The following is a 14,752-nucleotide window of genomic DNA, read 5'->3' as shown; positions in this document are numbered from 1 at the left end:
TTGGAAAACCTCTCACTCATACGCCATGAGGAGCACAGAAGGGCCCACGCAGGGTCACTGAGGCTTTGGAGCGGCAGCCTATAAACCTTCTTACCCCCACAACAAAAGCAACAGCAACAAGCAACTGCTGTGCTGCCTCTTTTTTTTTTCTCTCTTTTTTTTTAAATCCACTCCAGTATCACCATCTCTCCTCTGACTCTGCGATACATCTTCTGCTCGGTGCTCTGTGCTAAATAAGAGATCACTGAGAAATATCAACTGGAGTTATGATGAGTCACCTACCTTCAACATTTAAAGGAGAGAAAAGAGGAGATGTAAGAGATGTAACCACACAACTCCCACAACGCTTCTGAAAATGAAGGGACTTGTGGCAAAGAGAGTCTCTGAAAATGTAACTAAGGGAACAAGACAAGTAAGAGATCACTCGTAGCTGTGCTAGTCTGAGGCTGTGAGTAGGAGAGCAGTAATAGCTTTTATTAGACAAGCTGGTATAGCTGAGAGAAGAAAACATGCATCAGAGCACAGACCTCCTCTTCAGGCAGGGAAGTTGAGCATATTTTGCTTTTAGGACTCTTGGAAAGGATAGTTGTGAGTGCCTGAGGGGAAGATACCTGCTTTCAGACCCAGCAAAAAAAAAAAAAAAAAAAAAGGCCAGAGACTGAATTATCTAAAATTACCTTTGCAGTCCAGTTCACAGACTCATTTTGCAGTTATCCAGATTTTTTTCCAACTCTGAATTTAAGAGAATTTCTTTGTAAACGCTCTGACAGCAAAGGTGACCTCCTGACAAGGGACTCGCACATGCCATGCTTCTCCAGTCACATTTTTAGGGATATCCTTGAAGATCCCCCAACTTGTGATTATTTGTCATTTTCCCTCTCATCTATCATTTTGATGAATCAGAAAGCAATTACCGACAGAATAATTCTAAATCTTGACACTGCAGCTACAGACCTGCCAAGCTGTGACAGCTTGAAAAATGCTCGAAAAAACCAAGCCAAAAAAAATGAATGACTCTCATCCCCGGATGAGTTCCTGAGCCGTTGGAGACACAGGCTGTCGCTTCGTAAACAACTCCCCCCACCTCGGGAAGCAGAGGCACGACGCTCCCCGTGCTCAGGCGGGTCAGCACCACACGCTTCCATGGAAATAGCATCCCCGGACCCTCGGCTCGACCCCGCACGAAGGGCCCAGCTGATGCTCCGTGAGCAGGACATGAGGGCTGGCAGCGCCCCGGGGAGAGAGAAATTGTTTACAGGATTGATCCGTTTATAGAGCTGGCTCCGCACAGAGGGGACACGGGCACTGCAGAGGCCACGCATGGCCGGGCGCATCCGCACAGGCTGCTGAGCTCTCGGGAGATGCTCCCTGCTCCAGTGCCCTCGAGTCCAGCCCGCAGCATCTCCCTACTCCAAGGGCAGGGGAGGAAAATGTTTTCCACGCTGTACATGGGGGAAAAGCGACCTTCGCCCCAGAACCCACCCAGGCTCCTTTCCCTTTCCCAACCCGTTGCCTTCGGGCACGGAGGGCTCTGCAGGGAAATTTACAAGGATGGGGTCAGGGATACTCGACAAGCTGGGGAGAAGCATGGGGGATCCCAGGCGGGACAGGGGTGAGCTCTGGGGAAAGGGATCAGCCACAGGTGGGCAAACCTAAGGGAAGGGAGAGTGCAGGGGCTGCCCCGGGAAAAGGGGAGGGAGCCAGGCCTGGCAAGAGGAACAGGGGAGGCAGGAGCACCTCGATCTCAGGGTATGCGGCCAAGGCAGAGCTCCGGTTTTCGGGTCCTCTCCCCAGGGGATGGTCCAGGAGGAGTTCCAGGGTATCCCCAGGCACAGCACCTGGGTCCCCTCCCGGCAAGAAACAGAAAAAGTGCCCGTAGAGGGGGACGGGAGGTGTCCCTTCCCCAGGGTACAGTGCTGGGGGCGGTCCCGGGCCGCCGGGGGCGGGGACCGGGGATCATACTTGGGGGGAGCCAGCCCGGGGGCAGGGGCCGAAGAATGGCCCCGGGCGGGGGAAGGGGTTTCCCTCGCAGTCCCGGGAGCCGCGCGGCTCGCCCGGGGCCCACCCGCCGCAGGGCAGCGGCATGCCCCGCAGGGCACAAGGTACTTACCGGGCCCGGGCCGCCCCGTTGCCCGCGGCCTCCCCGCCGGGTCTCCCGCACCGGCCCCGGTCGGCGGGTCCCGCACCCGCGCTCAAGTTGGCGGCGGAGGCCTCATTGCCCTCACCCAAGATGGCGGCGGCGGCTTCGCTGCGTCTCACGTGCTCATCGCGATGCTGAAGTGGGCAACGCCATGTCCGTGGCGGGCGGGCAGCGGGTCCGGACACCTCGCTCTGAGGCGCTGCCGGTCTCGCCGTTTTCTCAGCCCGGACGCCGCTTTCCCAGGAGGGGAACGCGCTGCGTCGTTTAAGCACCCACAAACACGATCCGCCACGGGGCTGCCCGCAATACACCTATGCCCACAACCAACATGTCCGCCGCCGCCTCCCCTGGAGGGCGCGGTGCTCTCGCGGGACACCGCCCCGCCGTTGCTAGGCGCGGAGGGGGCGCGCGGGCGGGTTCTCGCGAGAGCAGCGTGAGGCGGCGACGGCGGCCATGGCGGACGGGGCCGGTAGCAACGGGGACGCTGCGGGGCCGCTGGTGGGCAAAGAGGCGGGTGAGGCGGCGGGACCGGGGGCGGGTGGGTGGTCGGGCCCCACGAGGTGCCCTGTAGCCCTGTCGGATCCTGTGAGGTGCGGGGCATCCCGAACAGGGACGCCCCGCATCTCGCGGGGTCCCAGCGGGCCGCTGACGCCCCCGTTTTGTGTCCCACCCCCCTCACCCCACAGTGGAGCGGCTGATCCGGGAGAACGGACACATTTTCACCGAGGCGCAGTGCAAGGTGTGCAGCGCCCTGCTCATCTCCGAGTCCCAGCGGCTGGCTCACTACCAGGTAAGGAAGGGGGAGCCCCCCGCCTCCGCCCCAGCCCACCCTCGGGCTCGGCGAGGCACCGAACAAGGGTTTCTCTGCTTTTCCCAGAGCAAGAAACACGCCAACAAGGTGAGACGGTACCTGTCCATCCACGGCGGGGAGGAGGGTGCTCACGGGAAGAAGATGAAGCTGGAGGTGAAGCAGGTGAGAAGAGACCTGATCAGTGTCTATAAGTAACGTTTACAATCAATTTTCTTACAATCTAGAGGGTAACTGCTCTGAGGAGCGACTGAGGGAGCTGGGATTGTTTAGCCTGGAGAGAAGATGCTCTGGGCAGACCTCATTGCCGCCTACAACTCCCTGTCAGGAGGCTGTAGCCATGCGGGGATCAGCCTCTTCTCCCAGGAAACCAGCAACAGGACAAGAGGAAATGGCCTCAAGTTGTGCCGGGGGAGGTTCAGGTTCGACAGCAGGAGGAATTTCTTCACTGAAAGGGTTGTCAGGTATTGGAAGGGAGGTGGTGGAATCACCGTCCCTAGAGGTGTTTAAGAAATGACTGGACATGGCACTCAATTGCTCTGGTCTCGTTGACAAGGTGGCGATCAGTCAAAAGTTGAATTCGATGATCTTGGAGGTCTTTTCCAACCTTAATGATTCTCTCATTCTGTGAACTGTCTGAAGGGAGGGTGTCAGAGGATAAACCAGACTCTGCTCAGGGGTGCCCAGCAACAGGGTGAGAGGCAACAGGCAGAAGCTGATGCCCAGGAAGTTTCGCCTGAACATGAGGAAGAACTTCTTACCTGTGCAGTGACCACGCACTGGAAGATTGCCCAGAGAAGGTGTGGAGTCTCCCTTACTGGGGATATTCCAGAACCGTTTGGATGCAATCCTGTGCCCAGTGCTCTGGGATGACCCTGCTTGAGCAGGGAGGTTGGACCAGATGACCCACTGGGGTCCCTTCCAGCCTGACCCATCCTTCGTTTCTGTGAGTGCAGGACCCACCAGGGCTAAATGCAGCTCTGTGGGACCTGCTTGGCTAAAGGCAGTTGCACAGTCTTGAAAGTGAACGAGGAAAATGCTCTTGGAAGGGGCTTTGTGAGAACTGAGAAGTTCAGTGGCAGCTGTTTCACCAGGCCTTGTCCCAGTTCCTGCTGCCCTCCCCACTCAGCCTCTTTGAGCTTGTCCTCCCCATTTAAACAAATGCGTGTTCCTGTTTTTGATAGTCTTGCTTGAAATGACAAAGAACAGGAGCAACAGCTTGTCAGGAGCATCGTTGCATAACAGCACGCAGAGCACGCTGGATTCACCATCCGCAGGAATTCTCTTCCCAGAGCATTCTTTATTTTACTTATTTAGGTTCCCTCAGCTGGTAGCTGGAGCCTGTTGGTCAGTAAAGGCCCCACGTTCCATTCAGCCATCTGTCTGCCCCGTGACTCCCTTGGGGAACAGATCCTACTTTTATGATTGCTTCAGCTGTAATCCCTAACTCTGGCATTTGCAGGGAGCTGGGGGGATAACAGCAGATGCCTTTGCACATAGTGTCAGGCTGAGAACTGCCTGCTGCTCCCTCCTCAGCTGGTGTTGTGTTGCAGATGACCCAGCTGATAGCAATGTTTATGCTGCTCAGTTCACACCTTGCAGGGGACAAAGCTTCGTGGTCCAATTTTGGCAGCCACACGCTTAACCTTGTCCTTAGCCCAAACAGGCCCGGGCTGCCCCTCTGCCTGGAGTGTTTGCCAACAGGTTGAAAACAGTAATCTGGTCGAGAACACTCTGCAGGGAGGGAGAGGGTGATGCTGCATCATGGAAGTTCTACTCGGTCACATTTCATCAACTTAACACCCAAATGTCTTTGATGACCTTTTCTTAGATCCCCAAACCACAGTGTTTCTCCTCAAAACCAGGAGGCTGGACAGGATGACCTGCAGAGGTCCCTCCCAGCCTCAGCCACTCTGTGGTTCTCTGTGCACAGGACAGCAAGCAGGAAGGCAGCAATGGGGAGGACAGGAACAAGTGTTGTCCCATCTGCAACATGACCTTCTCCTCTCCGGCCGTGGCAACATCTCATTACTTGGGCAAGACTCATGCCAAGAACATGAAGCAGCAGGCCCCCAAAGTAGAAGGTATGAGTGTCTGCAGCACCTTTGCATTGTCCCAAAGGGCTGTTTAGAGGTTTGTTGCACCCAAGTATGAGCTCTTGTGAGGGAGTGTGTGTTCTTTGCTGTGAAACAGAGTAAGCCAACAGTGCACCTCCAGAGATTTGGCTGTACCAGCCTGCTTGGTGGGCTGGCATTGGCAAGAAGTTGTGTGCTGTTTTGTTTTGTTTTGTTTGGAGGAAATGCAGCTGGCAGCAGCCATTGTACCTATCCCTATGTCAAGGGACTAGGAATATGACATTAAGATGTAGAAGTGTCTGTCACAGGATACAATGCTCATTAAAAGGTTACAGACTGAAGTGACTGGTGGAACTCTGATATGGCACATTCCTCAGGGCTGCTCAGCTACAACAATGTGGCCTCTGAGGTTCACAGACGTGGGAGCTGCAGATTGCTGGGGAGTGGGAGAATACAGCTGGGGAGCATCAGTATGTGCGTGTTCTGACCTTGTCTGCCCCAGTGCCACTGCCTGTGTATCCAATCCCTTTGCTTAGCATCCAGAAAGGCCTGGTGGGTGGGGAGTGACACCCTCTGTCCAGGTCATAGGGGTAGACATGGGCCTGGGGGGCTGCAGCTGGTCAGGACAGAAGGAAAACACAGCCACTGAGTGCACCTGAGGATGGCAGCTTGTGCTAACTCCAAGATGGGGACTTGTGAGTCACCCAGACACCTGACTCCTGGGATCTTCCAGGCAGAAGCTGTCTGTCCCAGTGTGTCTTTACAGCTTTGCTAAAATGTGTGCACAGAGCAAAGCCACCTCCGGGATCTTCTTGTTCTTTGGAGTCGTTGCTTTTGGGTATGATAGGAGCCTGCAGGAAGAGGTAGATGTTCACTGAGCAGTCTGGTGTGTGCCTTTGCTTCTTGCATGAGAGGAGCTCTCTGATCCCTAGCAGGTTACTCACGCTGCTCTTTGGCACCCTGGAGTGAGATGGTGCAGGTTTCTCACACAGAAGACCTGCTTCCCTGTGTGGATTCACTGTGTCAGACCTGGTCCCATTTATGCTGTGTCTCAGGCAAGACTCCTCATGACTTCAGGATCAAGTCCTGCGGCTGCACAGTGCTTCCAGAATCCCACCGCCTTTGCTGTGCAAGGGCTTGTGCCCATGTTCTGTCTGGGGGATGATAACAGCAGGTGGAAGCTCATTCATACCCAGTGTTTCTTGAATACAGTCATGCTTATGTTAAGGAGAAATATGCAAATCTGTTGGATTTTTTAAGCCCTGGAAGTTTTCCTGGCATACTCTGACTTATGTTACCACATGTTTTTAAATTCTGCAGCATTAAGGGAAGAGGTAGGAAAATCATTAATTTATTGAGATATCTTAAATTGGCTAGGTTTGGAGTTTAGATGTAGTGTGTTACTGGTTTTAATGTGGGTTTGGGGGAAATAAAGTAACTGGTTTTTACCTCAGAGTTCTGTGACTGACCAGGAGTTTGGATTCACCCTACAGAAACGGTGCCCCCACAGAAACACCCTGCTGCCCTCCCCACCTCTACTGCATCTTCTAACGAAGAGAATAAGGACATTACTGACCCGGACAAGTTCTGTAGCCTCTGCCATGCCACTTTCAACAACCCCCTTATGGCAAAACAGCACTACGTAGGCAAGAAGCACAGAAAGCAGGAGACCAAACACAAGCTGATGGCGCACTACGGCCGAACCCCTGATGCACCAGCATCATCCTTCATGGGTGAGTTCTCAACAGGGAGGCTGATAACCAGCTGAAGAGCAGGGTGGGAGAGAAGCAGAATGTGTCTGACAGGCCTTTGGACAAGAGAGCCTGTGTGGAGGGAGCAGGGGAGTATTACTTGTGATGAGGAACTTGATTATACACCCTAAGATTGATTTGGTTGATGTAACCCCCGGCAGCAGATGTTTTAGACTGTAGCTACTCGTGACAAGCTTTGGGTTGTGTTATGCGGTGTTGTTTAATCGGGGACATGTCCTTTTTATTCTCTATGCGGATAATCCAGGGATTTTGGCCAGTACTGTTTCTAGTTAGGTGATTGCATCCGAAATGGAAAGATAAAAGTGGCATTTGATGCTCAAAAGTAGTCTTTGAGAGGACTAGTGAGAGATGGAAGGAATAGGTTTAACTGCACCTGCTGCTTCAAAGCACATGAAAGCCAGAAAGATTTCTCCCTGAATGCCTTTCTGCCTCTGTGTGGGCACCTCCATCTGATGAACTAATGCAACTCTCTCTAGAGCAAGCAGGAATGTGGAAAAAAAAAACCCCAGAGCTATTAAGGAAGAACTTTAGGCAGACAGTCAAAACTCTTTTGGTTTATGATCTGCTGCTTATGAGCACTTGTACGTGATGAAAGCCCTCGGAGTCCAGTGAAAGCATTAGGCACTCACAGAAAACTCCCTTGTTCCTCCCAGCAGCCTTCTGTTGGACCAGGAAGTCTTAGTACGTGCTGGATACTTGCGGTAAATAATAAGCAGACAGATCATCTTAAAATCTTCATCAAGGGCTTCTTTCTCTGTCATAAAAACCCACACAAGCAGAAGATTAATTATTCTAATTCTTTGCAGGCCACCTTTAGATACCGGTAGCACTTATGACAAATGAGGCTCAATTAGCCAAGTAATGTTCTCTCCCACATTGCGTGGCCGTGTGGGAGATGGAAAAGGTGCTCGATATCTCACGTTACCCATCTGCTCTGCACCTAATTAGTTGGGTCTGATGAATGGTTCCATTTGAGTGTGACTCAGGCGCTGACAGTGGCAGGAGCCCCAGCCCAGGTGGGCTGGGTAGGTGGGGTAGTGCTGTTGCCTGGGTAGGTGGGCAGTGCCCCTGCCTGTGTAATTGATGTGTCTCAAGAAGTGCCAGCAGAACCAGAATACGTAGTCACATCTCCAGGGCACTTCAGCTCTTCAGGAAAGGTTTCAGAGCCTGGGCTATAATCGGGGGCTTCTCAGATGAGATGGGCTGCAGTCAGGGATATTTTGTCCCACTCTCTTTGCCTGTGTCTGTGTGCCAACAGCCACAGTTGTCCCTAAACTCTCTGCTGGGACCTGACTCACAGCAGATAAAGTTGTGTTCTTCGCAAATGCAACACTGAGGTGTTTGCCTGCCTAAAGTTCTTTGGAACGAGTGGTTTGGGGTTGAGGAGTGTAGTTTAGACAACTTTGTGCACACACCTGTTGGATGGGTTTGCGACAGAGAAACCTTTACGTTGATGGTGCAGGAAAGCAGCTGATACAGGGCTGTATCAGCTTCTCTGGCCTTTCCTGTCCAGATCCAGCTCCATTTTGAGAGCCAAATGTCCCAGTGGAGTCTGAAATGTCTGAGGTGCAGCAGCTGCGTGGTGAAGTGTCTGCTACATCCAGAGTTGAGCTTCCCAATGATTTGCTGCTCTGCACGCCTGGGGTCTGTCTCCTCTTTCACCTTAAGGAAATGTTTTCCTTGTGAGATTCCCAGCCAGAGCCCTTCCCCAGTGAGCCAAAATTCAGGAACATTTAATGTCTTGAGGACAACTGCCAGAATTTTTCCCTGTTAGAGACTCCTGTGCTGCCATACTTGCCTCTTTGGTATCTGTGACCTCCTGAACTTTCAGTCCAGCTGGAGTTGTCATGTTACACAAAACCATTGATCCTGTCTAGTACCACTATTGTTGGAAACTTTTTTTTTTCCTGGCAGTTAACTGATCCACTGACTGTAACCAAACTGCTTGAGGACAGAGCTTAAAATCCTCAGTTGGCACCTCAGCAAGATTTAGCAAAATGCTGCATTGTGGAGCTGGACATTGGGTGTAATCTCCTCTGGCTGCCTTTTTTATTGAAATGCTGTGAGCTTACAAATTCAGTATCTCCCTCATTTTCTCTTTTGAGATGTCCAGATCAGCAGAAGTAGGAATATGGGAGAGAAATGGAGTTGCAAAGGCATTAGGTTTGGGGTCCGAATCCAAAACTTTTACTATGCCTGATACTGGGAACTATTTGTAGGGAACATGTGTGTTTTTTAGCGATACACAAACCATGTTCTGATCAGGAAAGCTTTTTTGGCTTAGTGATTCCCTTGCAATGACTGGCTGATACATGGTGGGGTAGTGGGATTCTGTGACCTCCCCTCCAACAGATTGTTGACTGTTATTTGTCTTTGTTTAATAAATCAGGTGATTGAGTATCTTGCTTCTTTCTAACTCAGGCATGGGGATTGGCTAGCTGTGTGTGCTAACATTGCTGTCTGTTTCAGCTGGGAAGGGCTACCCCTGCAGTACATGTAACATAGTGCTGAACTCCATAGAGCAGTACCAAGCTCACATCAGTGGCTTCAAACACAAGAATCAGTAAGTAATGTTCTTGTCTAAGTGTGTTTCCAGCCTCGCTGTTCAAATCGATGGCCTAAATATAACCTAAAATGCAGTTTTGAACACGTGTTTCCAGCTCACTTCCAAACAGAATGGCAGGGTCTGTGCAGGCTCTCTCTGTGTCCTGACGCTGCTCCGGGAGCTCCCTCTGCAGACAGCCCAGCCATGCTGCCAATGTGGAAGTGCCTCCGGTTGCTTTTGGTTCCTAATAGTTCAGCTCAGCACAGACCTTTGCAGTGAACCTGACACCTATTAAACACAGTTTCTCTTAACAACTGAGATTTTAATTTAATTAAGGAGTGGCTCAGTGGAGATCTGCTTGCCATTCTAATCTCCGTTGGGATTGCTTATTTTAAAATTTGGCGTATAGTCAGCACGCTCCAGAAACCTGGACTGTATTCCTGAACTCGCTCTCACAGCTGGCAAGTTAAATAATGATATCCCCTGCATATATTATTAATTGAAAAAAATTAGACTGCCAGATGATTTATACCAAAAATACTTGTTCTGGAGACTGTCAATCTTTCATTTAAGAGCCTTCACTAAAAGAGGCTCAGTAATGAGCCTGGGTTGGTTAGAAAGCTTCTTAGAAGGAAGAGGTATTAGGAAATCCTACCTGAAGGGAGGGCAGGCTCCTAGCCAAATTCCCCAGAAGGGACAGGAAGAAAACTGGGATCTCTTGTTGCCTGTCTATGGAATAACAGCCTCCTGGTCCCTCAGCTCTGGGGAGTACTTGATGGGAAGACACCTTTCATCCCAGGCAAGTTCCAGCTCTCCAACAGTACAACTAGGTCGGCAAATAGGAAGTATCCCGTTCTGGAGAGATAACTTTGAGGATGTTCCCAGCTCACACGCATTAATGTTCCCTTTAAGGACACTGCTGTTGTCGGAGCTGTTGCAGCCACACAACTCCCTTTCAGAAAGCTGCTCTGGATTCAGCTGTGCAGTCCTGTTCCAGCTTCTGCAGCCTGCAGAGAGGCAGGATGCTTGCTTTGTAATGGGAGCTCTTTAGCAGTCCTTGAGCTGTGCCGCAGCTAATTCTGCCATGCTAAAGGTGTCTGTTTACACACAGGCACAGAGGGCAAGGATTCACTTGGAAGATTTTCTGGCAAGTTGTTGCCTTGGCTGCAGTGGGCTGTTGCTCTGCTGACAGCCTTGCCTGCTGAGCAGTGATTGCAGCTGGCACATTTCAGAGCATTTGTGACATTGTCTCCTTTTTTTCCTTGCTCCCTTCCATGTGCAGGATGCCGGGAGCAGTGCCGGTTGTCGGACCGTTCCCGCCACAGCAGTATGTCCGGGAAGAGTCAACTGCCCCAGGAGGCTACAGTTACTTCAGCCAAGACTTCTAGAGCAAGTTGCAGCACTATTCTTGGAGTTGTTGGTGGCCCCAGAACGCACATCCTTTGCCAGCCCACAATCGTTTCATTATCCCTCTGGATAAGCAAAACCCTACCCTCCTGTATACACCCGTTGAGCAGAACGGGGACTGAATCTGTCAGGAAAAGGATCCAGCTGGAAGAGACTTGCTAGACAGCAAATACTTCACTCCCTTAGAGTAGTTTTCATTGTGTAATTGCTTCCTGTGAAGGTGGGTGCGGTGTGAGAGGAAGTGTGTATCTGGTGTAAGGAGGGTTTGGCAGCAAGCTAGTAATGGCACCTCCTCCCTTGTCCCCACTCTGGGGGGCTGCCCATCTTGCTGCTGGACTGCTCTCAGAGGGACACCAGCATGCACAGGCACTCCTGGGCATGACAGGAGGGGACCTGGAGCCTGGCTGTGGGACCAGAGCCACCCACATGGCCGGGAGGCTGAGGATGGAGCGTGTCACTTGTACCCAGGTGTGCCCTGGTGTTGGTGTGCTGTTGGCCCAGCTCTGCTCCTCCCTGCCCTGGGCCAGGGCTCTGGCTTCCTCGCCAGGCTGAACTCCTTTGCCTTCTGGGCTGGCAGGCATGGGACAGAGCACAGAGCCACCCACCAGCCACATCCTCCACAGAAGAACCACAGTCCTCTCCCCAGGCCTCAGCCAGCTCTGTGGAGCCAGTTGCTCCTCCAGCAGCACACCTGGGGTCCCTGCCTCAGCTGGGGGGAGCGCAGCCCTGGCCACAGCCCCAACCACTGCCATCCCTGTGGCCTCGCTGGCTCCAATGAGTAAATCAGGTGCAGATGTGGAGTCAGGACCGGGTGCCTGCTTACAGTTAGGGGCTGGGAAGACTGGGGTGGCCCCGTTCCTGCCTTGCAGTTCCTTGCCATGGCTGCTGCTTTACCGGGATGAACCCCCAATGTGTTGTGCAAGGGACAGGGCTGATGAGCAAAGCTCCTGCTTGCTTGGCCTACTGATGCCCAACTCAGCACATGGTGTGTGCCATGTCCCCACAGGGAGCAGCACATGGTCTGGTCCCATGCAACTCGTTCCCTGTACCAGCTGTAGCACTCCCCCACACAGCTGGGGCAGGAAGAGGTGGCGGGGCTGCAGCAGGGACAAGGCATGACACTGCCCACTGTCCTGCCAGATCAGCCTCGACTTGTATGTTCCCCGCTCAGCCTTCACTGCCCCAATCTGTGGATGCTCCTGTGCCATGCTGGGGGCTTGGTGAAGCCTGGGCTCCTGGTGTCCCTGTCCTGCAGCCCCTGCGCTGGGCCCCACATTCTTGGCTCCCCAGAGGGAGCAGCAGGTTTATGTTTGCCAAGTTCTGCCTGGTTAAACCTTAACTGAGCTGGGTTGCTCCATCAGTCCCTCCCTGCCAGAGATAAGGATGGGCAGGCAAGACCAGGGCCTGGTGGGATGTGCTGCCCCGAACCTGGCTGCTTGCCTCCAGGGCAGGACCCTAGCCCCTGCCTAGTCTGGGGCAGCTGCCTGCCCCTCCAGCTTGTCCCCTGCCTTCCTCAGTGGCTCCCTGCTGAGGTGAGGGCAGCAGGTTGTGGCTGGGGCTGAAAGCTACCATGTTGAAGCCAGTGGGACTGGATGGAGCTGGAAGCCCTTGTGCTGGGGCTCACCCCTTTGATCCAGGACTGACCCACTCCCACAGTGTCAGAAGGTTCACATCACCCCGGTTCATGGCATGAGCCTGCTCAGCCTCAGATCCTATGCACGTACAGGGTACAGTGAGCTGGGGCTTCTGTGCCCCGAACAAGAGCCGTTCAGGGCAGGCCAAGAGAAACTTCCAGGAGGAAAGAGCCCCCCAGGCTCCGGCCCCCACAGGAGCCACCGTGCCGCGCGGGCTCTGGCTGGCCACAGGTGCCACCGCAGCGGGAGTGGCGGCGAGTGCTGGGGCCAGCACAAGGGGCGGCTGTGTTCCCGCAGCTCCGGCTGCCTTCCAAGAGCAATATTGCTGGCACCAGGCAGGCTCCCTGCACCGGCAGCACATACATGGGCCTTTCATGAGGGGAGTGGGGATGATTTACTGCCTGGGGGAAGGAGCAGGGGCGGGAGGATGGAGCCCCAGCATGCCGGCGCCCGGCCCCTTGTGCATGCTCGCTGCCGCAGGGCCCCGCACGTGTAAGCAAGGCCGAGAGTCTGGCCAGGGGGTCGTGTCCAAACGGGGCATGGGGCAAGAGCAGGTCCGTCCGCTCCATCTGTGGAGTTCTGGGAACGCACTTCATCTCTGGACATCCTGATGTGTCTGAGCTAAGCAACCACGGATCGCATATCCCTTGTGGTGCCACAGTGATGGGAGCAGCCCATGAGCTGGGGGAGACAGGGGCACCAGAGGAGGGTGCTGGGGTAGGGGTGCACCCACACCGCAGAGTGCTGTGCTGGCACAATCCCCCCTTGTTGAGCTGCTGGCGTGGCAGAAGCCGTTGTGGTGCTGGCCGGCAGCGGGTGGCAGGCGGTGGGGCTGGGCTGCTGTGAAGGGCTTTTTGTTTGCCATCAGTTGCTGTTATAAATCAAGCCACGCAGCCCAGCCCCGGCCCAGCACTGCCCGACGGCAGGGAGGTGACCAGTTCCCAGTCGCCTACAGCAGAGCCCCACCAAACCCTGGCCTGTGCCCGGCATTCCCCTGGCCAATGGAGATGTTCAGTGTGACACTGGGCGAGGTGCCTGCACTGATCTGCTTGCCCTTCTTCCACTCAGCATTGGGGAACCCTGGGATACAGGGAATCTTTCCATGTTCATCCCAGGCTGTGGCTCCCACAGGCTCCCCAGAGTCCAAGCTCTCCCTGGTGTTCCCAATACTGGGAACATCCCCTTCTCTCTGGTTTTAATTTGGTTTTGGTTCGAATTGAGCTGAACCCAACATTTTTCTGTGCTTCCGGCATGCTGTGAACTCTGCAGGGGCGGCTGCTGCTCCGTGAAATTGATGTTCTCGTCCGCTTCACGCATCAGCAGGAATGAACAGCTGCTGGGGGCTGCTGGCCCCGGGACTGCTCTGTGCACCCCTGCACCCCAAGGAGACACGAGCATGGGGAGCAGCACGGAGTGGGAGATTGTAGCACCAACCAGACCTCACAGTGAAACTGTGATGCTGGAAGTTGGTGGTTTGGCACAGTGGAGCAGCACGGACAGGGCTGTGCCCAGGACTCGTAGTGTGGCCCTACAAAATGAGGGGTGACAGTGACAGCACATCCCACTCAACACAGCCTCAAGATCCATACCAGGTATGGGCAAGGCTGTGTGTCAGGCTCAGCACAGCCCTGGAAGGTCTTGCTGGGAAGCAGAAAGTGGTGAAGCAGATGGTGATAGAGCAAAGGGATAGCAGCTCTTAGGGCCAGACCCTGGCTGTGTACTGGGGACACTGGCCCCTCTTGATGGCAGCAGGATGCTCAGGGGACGTTGTTCTGTGGGACTACACCAGCTCAAGAGCGTCTGAGGCCAGGCTTCCCCCAATGCCCAGGGGTCCTGCGTGGGCCAACGAGCAGCAAGGGCTGGGCATGGTGGGGTCTGCCTGCCCCAACACAGGCAACAGCATAGGGAAGGTGAGGGCGAAGTGTTTATGGGTCGGATTAGGCCACTCCAACGCTGGCTCGCATCTTAGCCACGTTTTATGACGCTCCTAATGAGGGTCACAGCCACTTTATGGCACCGACAGCGATAACGCTACAACTAATTATGGCACAATTAGCGTGTGGGCTGCTGGGCATCCAGCAACGCTCAGCGCCCAGCCCGGGCCACGACACCTGCTTGGGGCTGGAGTGCTCCCACTCCCAGCAACTGCGGGGAAACGGAGGTGGCCTTGCCCCCTGTCCCATCTGCTGCTCCCCACGCGTGCGGTCTGTCGAGGGGACGGCACAGGGGAGCAGCCCCGGGTGTTTTGCAGCCCCTGTGTTCCCCACCCGCGAGAGGAGGCTGCACCCGCGGGGCTGAGACGGAGGGGCCCGGGGGCCGCCTCTCGCTGCTGGGGGGAGGGCCGGTGCTACCCCCCCCCACTTCCCCCGCC

General features: G+C 54.3%; 2 protein-coding genes across 8 annotated transcripts in view; one reads left to right on the top strand and one right to left on the bottom strand.

The window, feature by feature from the left end:
* UIMC1 (ubiquitin interaction motif containing 1) overlaps positions 1 to 2,219 on the bottom strand; it is a 39,828-nt gene extending 37,609 nt beyond the window's left edge. For 6 of the 7 annotated variants that reach the window (XM_039559696.1, XM_039559697.1, XM_039559698.1 and 3 more), the window contains exon 1: positions 2,111 to 2,219. The gene's annotated coding sequence lies outside the window, so the exon portion shown is untranslated. Of the gene's footprint in view, positions 1 to 1,737; positions 1,905 to 2,110 lie in introns of those variants that run through there. The other variant, XM_010399666.4, reaches the window with a different exon arrangement.
* A 343-nt stretch (positions 2,220 to 2,562) lies between these two features.
* ZNF346 (zinc finger protein 346) lies at positions 2,563 to 10,970 on the top strand. The gene is made up of 7 exons (XM_039559740.1): positions 2,563 to 2,654; positions 2,827 to 2,930; positions 3,018 to 3,113; positions 4,882 to 5,032; positions 6,517 to 6,756; positions 9,265 to 9,358; positions 10,623 to 10,970. The coding sequence occupies exons 1-7, from the start codon at positions 2,594 to 2,596 to the stop codon at positions 10,726 to 10,728; spliced, it is 852 nt and encodes a 283-aa protein (XP_039415674.1). The 5' UTR covers positions 2,563 to 2,593; the 3' UTR covers positions 10,729 to 10,970.
* The last annotated feature ends 3,782 nt before the right edge of the window (positions 10,971 to 14,752 follow it).

Source organism: Corvus cornix, chromosome 13, assembly GCF_000738735.6.
Source record: "Corvus cornix cornix isolate S_Up_H32 chromosome 13, ASM73873v5, whole genome shotgun sequence".
Taxonomy (NCBI): Eukaryota; Metazoa; Chordata; class Aves; order Passeriformes; family Corvidae; genus Corvus; species Corvus cornix.
The sequence above is the reverse complement of the archived record's forward strand: the minus strand, read 5'-3'. Positions and strand labels throughout refer to the sequence as shown.

Bases quoted from the DNA above. Each gene is read 5' to 3' on its own strand.
- ZNF346 (XM_039559740.1), top strand. From the start codon at position 2,594: ATGGCGGACGGGGCCGGTAGCAACGGGGACGCTGCGGGGCCGCTGGTG. The intron at 3,114-4,881 runs GTGAGAAGAGAC...CTCTGTGCACAG, and splicing joins TGAAGCTGGAGGTGAAGCAG to GACAGCAAGCAGGAAGGCAG. The intron at 6,757-9,264 runs GTGAGTTCTCAA...TGTCTGTTTCAG, and splicing joins ACCAGCATCATCCTTCATGG to CTGGGAAGGGCTACCCCTGC.